At 27.0% G+C, this 12,498-nt stretch overlaps 1 protein-coding gene across 1 annotated transcript in view; it reads left to right on the plus strand.

Moving 5' to 3' along the window:
• LOC125385983 overlaps nucleotides 1-12,498 on the plus strand; it is a 37,778-nt gene that overhangs the window by 2,595 nt on the left and 22,685 nt on the right. Inside the window, exons 11-14 of the mRNA XM_048410273.1 lie at nucleotides 31-251; nucleotides 331-495; nucleotides 640-832; nucleotides 906-1,143. Coding sequence (XP_048266230.1) covers nucleotides 31-251; nucleotides 331-495; nucleotides 640-832; nucleotides 906-1,143 — 817 coding nt within the window. The remainder of the gene's footprint in view (nucleotides 1-30; nucleotides 252-330; nucleotides 496-639; nucleotides 833-905; nucleotides 1,144-12,498) is intronic.

The following is a 12,498-nucleotide window of genomic DNA, read 5'->3' on the forward strand; positions in this document are numbered from 1 at the left end:
TAATAATCTTGTATTGTAATAAAATTGCAGCTGTTAAGTTAAGTACAGAGTTAAGACCAGAATTATACAAACTTATGGTTGAAGTTTTGAGTCCTGAAGAAGATCTGGGTGTTCGCTTAGCAGCAAGCGATGCTTTAAAACTTGCGATAGATGATTTTCAATTTAATCCGGAAGAATTCTCGCCATATTTAGAACCAGCATTCTCTTTATTATTTTCGCTCCTAAAAGAAGTAAAAGAATGTGATACCAAGGTATGTATGTATATACTGTTATATGTTACTTTTAAAATATTGTTGTAGTTCGCAAAAACATATTTTAAATAATTTTCAGATGTATGTGTTATACGTGTTATCATTTATGATTGAACATGCTGGTAGTGAAATAAACCCACTTGTTGGAGCCCTCAGTTCATATTTGCCAGCACTTTGGCAAGAATGTGAAGAACATAATATGCTAAGATGTGCTATAATTTCAACACTTGTACATCTGGAAAAGGTACATATTTTTTATAGTGTTTAATGAATTAAACTATATTAATATAAATCAAATTATTAATTTTGATATTGATAAATCAAATATATAACTCAATGATTTTATTAAAAATTTTAAATAATAGATAATATTTGAATTATTTTTTAGGCTTTAGGTTCTGAAAGCGTCCTTATAGAACCACTAGTAGTATGTGTTATTGCATTAAGTTGTGACGTCAATCAAAATTGTCACGTTTATTTGTTAGAAGATGGCTTGCGATTACGGTTAGCTTTACTGCAAAATGCAGCTGCGCCAACATTGGCTATAACGGAACTGACTAAAAATTTGCCTGCTGTATTAGGTTAGTAAATAATTCTATTTGACTATGATTCTTATAAACATGCGGAAAACTTGATGATCTTTATATTTTTCAGAAAAATCATTTGAACATTTAAAATTATGTTTGTATATAGTTCAAGCATATGTAATATTAAGTCCCCAAGAATTTTTAAGTCAAAGAGGAGCGATTATAATCGAAGCACTTAGGCCACTTTTAGGAGATTTGAACTCGGAAGGAGTTGTAATGATAATGACAGTGTTTGAAATGTGTTTATGTGCTTCACCTCGGCAAAGTGCAAAACTTATTAAACCTGTTTTGATAACTATATTTGAGTGAGTATAGTTGCTTCAGTATGTTATAACAAGTTATGCACATTAATATTTCTTTGAATTTTGATAGAAATATGTATAAGGAAGAAGAAGTTACGATGACGATGACTATGTATTTATCTATCGTGGCAACAGAACGTTATACGTTATGTCGTAACAGTATATAACGTTATACGTTGTATCGTAATACTATATAACATTATACGTTATATCGAAATAGTATAGGGTCATACGTTATGTCTTAATACTATGTAACGTTATACGTTATATCGTAATGTGATATAACGTTATACGTTATATTGTAATACTATATAACGTTACACGTTGTAACTGTATACTACATAACGTTATGCGTTATATCGTAATGTTATATAACGTTATACGTTATATTGTAATACTTCGTAACGTTATACGTTGTAACTGTATACTACATAACGTTATACGTTATATCGTAATGTGATATAACGTTATACGTTATATTGTAATACTATATAACGTTATACGTTGTAACTGTATACTACATAACGTTATACGTTATATCGTAATACTACATAACGTTATATGATATATCGTAATAGTATGTAATGTTATAAGTTGTAACGGTATACTACATAACGTTATACTTTATATCGTAATACTATACAACATTATATGTTATATCGTAATACTATATAGCGTTATACGTTATGTGGTAATACTATATAAAGTTATACGTTATATCGTAATACTGTAGAACGTTATACGTTATATCGTAATACTATATACCGTTATACGTTATGTCGTAACAGTATATAACGTTATACGTTATATCGTAATATTATATAATGTTATTGGTTATATTGTCATGCTATGCAGCGTTATACAATATATCGTAATACTATATAATGTTATACGTTCTAACGGTATACTACATAACGTTATACTTTATATTGTAATACTATATAACGTTATACATTATATCGTAATACTATATAACGTTATACGTTATATCGAAATACTATACAACGTTATACGTTATATCGTAATACTATGTAACGTTATACGTAGTAACTGCATACTACATAACGTTATACGTTATATCGTAATGTTATATAACGTTATACGTTATATCGTAATACTATGTAACGTTATACGTTGTAACGGTATACTACATAACGTTATACGTTATATCGTAATGTTATATAACGTTATACGTTATATCGTAATACTATGTAACGTTATACGTTGTAACTGTATACTACATAACGTTATACGTTATATCGTAATATTATATGACGTTATATCGTAATGTCGTAATGTGTTATATCGTAATACTATATAACGTTATACGTTATGTCGTAATACTATACAACGTTATACGTTATATCGTAATACTATATAGCAGTATACTTTATATCGTAATAGTATAGCGTTATACGTTATATCGTAATACTATATAACGTTAAACGTTATATCGTAACAGTATATAACATTATACGTTGTAACTGTATACTACATAACGTTATGCGTTATATCGTAGTGTTATATAACGTTATACGTTATATTGTAATACTTTGTAACGTTATACGTTATATTGTAATACTTTGTAACGTTATACGTTGTAACTGTATACTACATAACGTTATACGTTATATCGTAATGTGATATAATGTTATACGTTATATTGTAATACTATATAACGTTATACGTTGTAACTGTATACTACATAGCGTTATGCGTTATATCGTAATGTTATATAACGTTATACGTTATATTGTAATACTTTGTAACGTTATACGTTGTAACTGTATACTACACAACGTTACACGTTATATCGTAATGTTATATAACTTTATACGTTGTAACGGAATACTACATAACGTTATACGTTATATCGTAATACTATATAGCATTATACGTTATATCGTAATAGTATAGCGTTATACGTTATGTCGTAATACTATATAGCGTTATACGTTGTAACTGTATACTACATAACGTTATACGATATATCGAAATACTATACAACGTTATACGTTATATCGTAATACTATACAACATTATATGTTATATCGTAATACTATATAGCGTTATACGTTATATGGTAATACTATATAAAGTTATACGTTATATCGTAATACTGTAGAACGTTATACGTTATATCGTAATACTATATACCGTTATACGTTATGTCGTAACAGTATATAACGTTATACGTTATATCGTAATATTATATAATGTTATTGGTTATATTGTCATGCTATGCAGCGTTATACAATATATCGTAATACTATATAATCTTATACGTTCTAACGGTATACTACATAACGTTATACTTTATATTGTAATACTATATAACGTTATACATTATATCGTAATACTATATAACGTTATACGTTATATCGAAATACTATACAACGTTATACGTTATATCGTAATACTATGTAACGTTATACGTAGTAACTGCATACTACATAACGTTATACGTTATATCGTAATGTTATATAACGTTATACGTTATATCGTAATACTATGTAACGTTATACGTTGTAACGGTATACTACATAACGTTATACGTTATATCGTAATGTTATATAACGTTATACGTTATATTGTAATACTTTGTAATGTTATACGTTATATTGTAATACTTTGTAACGTTATACGTTGTAACTGTATACTACATAACGTTATACGTTATATCGTAATGTGATATAATGTTATACGTTATATTGTAATACTATATAACGTTATACGTTGTAACTGTATACTACATAGCGTTATGCGTTATATCGTAATGTTATATAACGTTATACGTTATATTGTAATACTTTGTAACGTTATACGTTGTAACTGTATACTACACAACGTTACACGTTATATCGTAATGTTATATAACTTTATACGTTGTAACGGAATACTACATAACGTTATACGTTATATCGTAATACTATATAGCATTATACGTTATATCGTAATAGTATAGCGTTATACGTTATGTCGTAATACTATATAGCGTTATACGTTGTAACTGTATACTACATAACGTTATACGATATATCGAAATACTATACAACGTTATACGTTATATCGTAATACTATGTAACGTTATACGTTGTAACTGTATACTACATAACGTTATACGTTATATCGTAGTGTTATATAACGTTATACGTTATATTGTAATACTTTGTAACGTTATACGTTGTAACTGTATACTACACAACGTTACACGTTATATCGTAATGTTATATAACTTTATACGTTGTAACGGAATACTACATAACGTTATACGTTATATCGTAATACTATATAGCATTATACGTTATATCGTAATAGTATAGCGTTATACGTTATGTCGTAATACTATATAGCGTTATACGTTGTAACTGTATACTACATAACGTTATACGATATATCGAAATACTATACAACGTTATACGTTATATCGTAATACTATACAACATTATATGTTATATCGTAATACTATATAGCGTTATACGTTATATGGTAATACTATATAAAGTTATACGTTATATCGTAATACTGTAGAACGTTATACGTTATATCGTAATACTATATACCGTTATACGTTATGTCGTAACAGTATATAACGTTATACGTTATATCGTAATATTATATAATGTTATTGGTTATATTGTCATGCTATGCAGCGTTATACAATATATCGTAATACTATATAATGTTATACGTTCTAACGGTATACTACATAACGTTATACTTTATATTGTAATACTATATAACGTTATACATTATATCGTAATACTATATAACGTTATACGTTATATCGAAATACTATACAACGTTATACGTTATATCGTAATACTATGTAACGTTATACGTAGTAACTGCATACTACATAACGTTATACGTTATATCGTAATGTTATATAACGTTATACGTTATATCGTAATACTATGTAACGTTATACGTTGTAACGGTATACTACATAACGTTATACGTTATATCGTAATGTTATATAACGTTATACGTTATATCGTAATACTATATAACGTTATACGTTGTAACTGTATACTACATAACGTTATACGTTATATCGTAATATTATATGACGTTATATCGTAATGTCGTAATCTGTTATATCGTAATACTATATAACGTTATACGTTATGTCGTAATACTATACAACGTTATACGTTATATCGTAATACTATATAGCAGTATACGTTATATCGTAATAGTATAGCGTTATACGTTATATCGTAATACTATATAACGTTAAACGTTATATCGTAACAGTATATAACATTATACGTTGTAACTGTATACTACATAACGTTATGCGTTATATCGTAGTGTTATATAACGTTATACGTTATATTGTAATACTTTGTAACGTTATACGTTATATTGTAATACTTTGTAACGTTATACGTTGTAACTGTATACTACATAACGTTATACGTTATATCGTAATGTGATATAATGTTATACGTTATATTGTAATACTATATAACGTTATACGTTGTAACTGTATACTACATAGCGTTATGCGTTATATCGTAATGTTATATAACGTTATACGTTATATTGTAATACTTTGTAACGTTATACGTTGTAACTGTATACTACACAACGTTACACGTTATATCGTAATGTTATATAACTTTATACGTTGTAACGGAATACTACATAACGTTATACGTTATATCGTAATACTATATAGCATTATACGTTATATCGTAATAGTATAGCGTTATACGTTATGTCGTAATACTATATAGCGTTATACGTTGTAACTGTATACTACATAACGTTATACGATATATCGAAATACTATACAACGTTATACGTTATATCGTAATACTATGTAACGTTATACGTTGTAACTGTATACTACATAACGTTATACGTTATATCGTAATGTGATATAACGTTATACGTTATATTGTAATACTATATAACGTTATACGTTGTAACTGTATACTACATAACATTATACGTTATATCGCAATATTTTTTAACGTTATACGTTATATCGTAATACTATACAACGTTATACGTTATATCGTAATACTATATAGCAATATACGTTATATCGTAATACTATATAGCTCTATACGTTATATCTTAATACTATATAGCTCTATACGTTATATCGTAATACTATATAACGTTATACGTTGTAACTGTATACTACATAACGTTATACGTTATATCGTAATATTATTTAACGTTATACGTTATATCGTAATACTATATAACGTTATACGTTATGTTGTAATACTACAGAACGTTATACGTTATATCGTAATAGTATATAACGTTATACGTTATATAGTAATACTATATAACGTTGAACGTTATATCGTAATATTATATAATGTTATACGTTATATCGCAATACTATATAACGTAATACGTTCTAACGGTATACTACATAACGTTATACTTTATATTGTAATAGTATATAACGCTATACGCTATATCGTAATGCTATACAGCGTTATACGTAATACCGTAATACTATATAACGTTATACGTTATCTCTTAATATTGTATAACGCTATACGTTATAACATAATACTATATAACGTTATACGTTATATCGTAATTCTATACAGCGTTATACGTTCTATCGTAATATTGTCTGACGTTATACGTTATATCTTAATAGTGTATAACGTGGCACGTTGTAACATATTACTATATAAAGTTATACGTTATATCGTATTACTATATAACGTTATGCGTTCTATCCTAATACTATACAACGTTACACGTTACATCGTAATACTATAGGACGTTATACGTTGTATCGTAATATTATATAACGTTATACGTTATAACACAATGCTATATAACGTTATGTGTTATATCGTAATACTACATAACGTTATACGATATATCGTAATAGTATGTAACGTTATACGTTATATCGTAATATTATATAGCGTTATACGTTATATCGTAATACTATATAACGTTATACGTTGTAACCGTCTACTACGTAACGTTATACTTTATATAGTAATACTATATAACGTTATGCGTTATATCCTAATACTATACAACGTTATTCGTTATATCGTAATACTATAGAACGTTATACGTTGTATCGTAATATTATATAACGTTATACGTTGTAACCGTCTACCACGTAACGTTATACTTTATATAGTAATACTATATAACGTTATGCGTTATATCCTAATACTATACAACGTTATACGTTGTAACCGTCTACCACGTAACGTTATACTTTATATAGTAATACTATATAACGTTATGCGTTATATCCTAATACTATACAACGTTATACGTTACATCGTAATACTATAGAACGTTATACGTTATATCGTAATATTATATAGCGTTATGCGTTATATCCTAATACTATACAACGATATACGTTACATCGTAATACTATAGAACGTTATACGTTACATCGTAATATTATATAACGTTATACGTTATATCGTAATACTATATAACGTTATACGTTATATCGTAATACTATATAGCTCTATACGTTATATCGTAATACTATATAGCTCTATACGTTATATCGTAATACTATATAACGTTATACGTTATATCGTAATAATATAGAACGTTATACGTAGTAACTGCATACTGCATAACGTTATACGTTATATCGTAATGTTATATAACGTTATACGTTATATCGTAATACTATATAACGTTATGCGTTGTAACGGTATACTACATAACGTTATACGTTATGTCATAATATTATATAACGTTATACGTTATATCGTAATACTATGTAACGTTATACGTTGTAACGGTATACTACATAACGTTATACGTTATATAGTAATAGTATATTACGTTATACGTTATATCGTAATACTATATAACGTTAGACGTTATATCGTAATACTATATAACGTTATGCGTTGTAACGTTATACTACATAACGTTACACGTTGTAACGGTATACTACATAACGTTATACGTTACATAGTAATATTATATAACGTTATATCGTAATATTATAATAACATTATATCGTAATAGTATATAACGCTATACGCTATATCGTAATACTATATAACGTTATACGTTGTAACGGTATACTACATAACGTTATACGTTATATCGTACTACTATACAACGTTATGCGTTCTATCCTAATACTATACAACGTTATACGTTACATCGTAATACTATAGGACGTTATACGTTGTATCGTAATACTATATAACGTTATACGTTGTAACCGTATACTACGTAACGTTATACTTTATATAGTAATACTATATAACGTTGTGTGTTATATCCTAATACTATACAACGTTATACGTTACATCGTAATAATATAGAACGTTATACGTTATATCCTAATATTATATAACGATATATGTTATATCGTATTGCTATACAGTGTTATACGTTACATCGTAATACTATATAACGTTATACGTTATATCGTAATGCTATACAGCGTTATACGTTATATCGTAATACTATATAACGTTATACTTAACATAGTAATACTATATAACGTTATGTGTTATATCCTAATACTATACAACGTTATACGTTACATCCTAATACTATAGAACGTTATACGTTACATCGTAATATTATATAACGTTATACGTTATATCGTAATGCTATATAGCGTTATACATTATATCGTAATACTATATAACGTTATACGTTATATCGTAATACTATATAACGTTATACCTTGTAACCGTATACTACGTAACGTTATACTTTATATAGTAATACTATATAACGTTATGCGTTATATCCTAATACTATACAATGTTATACGTTATATCGTAATACTATAGAACGTTATACGTTAATTCCTAATATTATATAACGTTATACGTTATATTGTAATGCTATATGACGTTATACGTTATATCATCATACTATGTAGCGTTATACGTTATGTCGTAATACTATACAATGTTATACGTTATATCGTAATACTATAGAACGTTATACGTTATATCGTGATACTATATAACGTTATACGTTATATTGTAATACTATATAACGTTATACGTTGTAACTGTATACTACATAACGTCATACGTTATATCGTAATACTGTATAGCATTATACGTTATATCGTAATAGTATAGCGTTATACGTTATATCGTAATACTATATAACGTTATACGTTATATCGAAATACTATACAACGTTATACGTTATATCGTAATACTATGTAACGTTATACGTAGTAACTGCATACTACATAACGTTATACATTATACCGTAATATTATATACCGTTATACGTTATATCTTAATACTATGTAACGTTATACGTTGTAACGGTATACTACATAACGTTATACGTTATACCGTAATGTTATATAACGTTATACGTTATATTGTAATACTATATAACGTTATACGTTGTAACTGTATACTACATAACGTTATACGTTATATTGTAATGGTATATGACGTTATACGTTATACCGCAGTGATATATAACGTTTTAAGTTATATCGAAATACTATACAACGTTATACGTTATGTCGTAATGTGATATAACGTTATACGTTATATTGTAATACTATATAACGTTATACGTTGCAACTGTATACTACATAACGTTATACGATATATCGTAATAGTATGTAACGTTATACGTTGTAACGGTATACTACATAACGTTATACGTTATATCGTAATATTATTTAACATTATACGTTATATCGCAATACTGTATAATGTTATACTTTATGTCGTAATACTATATAACGTTATAAGTTATATCGTAATATTATTTAACATTATACGTTATATCGCAATACTGTGTAACGTTATACTTTATGTCGTAATACTATATAACGTTATAAGTTATATCCTAATACTATATAACGTTATACGTTATATCGTAATACTATATAACGTTATACGTTGTAACGGTATACTACATAACGTTATACGTTATATCGTAATACTATACAACGTTCTACGTTATATCTTAATGCTATACAACGTTATACGTTACATCGTAATACTATATAACGTTATGCGTTGTAACGGTATACTGCATAACGTTATACGTTATATCATAATATTATATAACGTTATACGTTATATCGTAATACTATGTAACGTTATACGTTGTAACGGTATAGTACATAACGTTATACGTTATATAGTAATAGTATATTACGTTATACGTTATATCGTAATACTATATAACGTTAGACGTTATATCGTAATACTATATAACGTTATACGTTAATTCCTAATATTATATAACGTTATACGTTATATTGTAATGCTATATGACGTTATACGTTATATCATCATACTATGTAGCGTTATACGTTATGTCGTAATACTATACAATGTTATACGTTATATCGTAATACTATAGAACGTTATACGTTATATCGTAATACTATAGAACGTTATACGTTATATTGTAATACTATATAACGTTATACGTTGTAACTGTATACTACATAACGTCATACGTTATATCGTAATACTGTATAGCATTATACGTTATATCGTAATAGTATAGCGTTATACGTTATATCGTAATACTATATAACGTTATACGTTATATCGAAATACTATACAACGTTATACGTTATATCGTAATACTATGTAACGTTATACGTAGTAACTGCATACTACATAACGTTATACATTATACCGTAATGTTATATACCGTTATACGTTATATCTTAATACTATGTAACGTTATACGTTGTAACGGTATACTACATAACATTATACGTTATACCGTAATGTTATATAACGTTATACGTTATATTGTAATACTATATAACGTTATACGTTGTAGCTGTATACTACATAACGTTATACGTTATATTGTAATGGTATATGACGTTATACGTTATACCGCAATGATATATAACGTTCTAAGTTATATCGAAATACTATACAACGTTATACGTTATGTCGTAATGTGATATAACGTTATACGTTATATTGTAATACTATATAACGTTATACGTTGCAACTGTATACTACATAACGTTATACGATATATCGTAATAGTATGTAACGTTATACGTTGTAACGGTATACTACATAACGTTATACGTTATATCGTAATATTATTTAACATTATACGTTATATCGCAATACTGTATAACGTTATACTTTATGTCGTAATACTATATAACGTTATAAGTTATATCGTAATATTATTTAACATTATACGTTATATCGCAATACTGTGTAACGTTATACTTTATGTCGTAATACTATATAACGTTATAAGTTATATCCTAATACTATATAACGTTATACGTTATATCGTAATACTATATAACGTTATACGTTGTAACGGTATACTACATAACGTTATACGTTATATCGTAATACTATACAACGTTCTACGTTATATCTTAATGCTATACAACGTTATACGTTACATCGTAATACTATATAACGTTATGCGTTGTAACGGTATACTGCATAACGTTATACGTTATATCATAATATTATATAACGTTATACGTTATATCGTAATACTATGTAACGTTATACGTTGTAACGGTATAGTACATAACGTTATACGTTATATAGTAATAGTATATTACGTTATACGTTATATCGTAATACTATATAACGTTATACGTTGTATCGAAATACTATACAACGTTATACGTTATATGGTAATACTATGTAACGTTATACGTAGTAACTGCATACTACATAACGTTATACATTATGTCGTAATGTTATACACCGTTATACGTTATATCTTAATACTATGTAACGTTATACGTTGTAACGGTATACTACATAACGTTATACGTTATACGGTAATGTTATATAACGTTATACGTTATATTGTAATACTATATTACGTTATACGTTGTAACTGTATACTACATAACGTTATACGTTATATTGTAATGGTATATGACGTTATACGTTATATCGCAATGATATATAACGTTCTAAGTTATATCGAAATACTATACAACGTTATACGTTATATCGTAATGTGATATAACGTTATACGTTATATTGTAATACTATATAACGTCATACGTTGCAACTGTATACTACATAACGTTATACGATATATCGTAATAGTATGTAACGTTATACGTTGTAACGGTATACTACATAACGTTATACGTTATATAGTAATAGTATATTACGTTATACGTTATATCGTAATACTATATAACGTTAGACGTTATATCGTAATACTATATAACGTTATGCGTTGTAACGTTATACTACATAACGTTATACGTTGTAACGGTATACTACATAACGTTATACGTTACATAGTAATATTATATAACGTTATATCGTAATATTATAATAACATTATATCGTAATAGTATATAACGCTATACGCTATATCGTAATGCTATACAGCGTCATACGTTAT

This window comes from Bombus terrestris, chromosome 11, assembly GCF_910591885.1.
Source record: "Bombus terrestris chromosome 11, iyBomTerr1.2, whole genome shotgun sequence".
In the NCBI taxonomy this organism is placed as follows: Eukaryota; Metazoa; Arthropoda; class Insecta; order Hymenoptera; family Apidae; genus Bombus; species Bombus terrestris.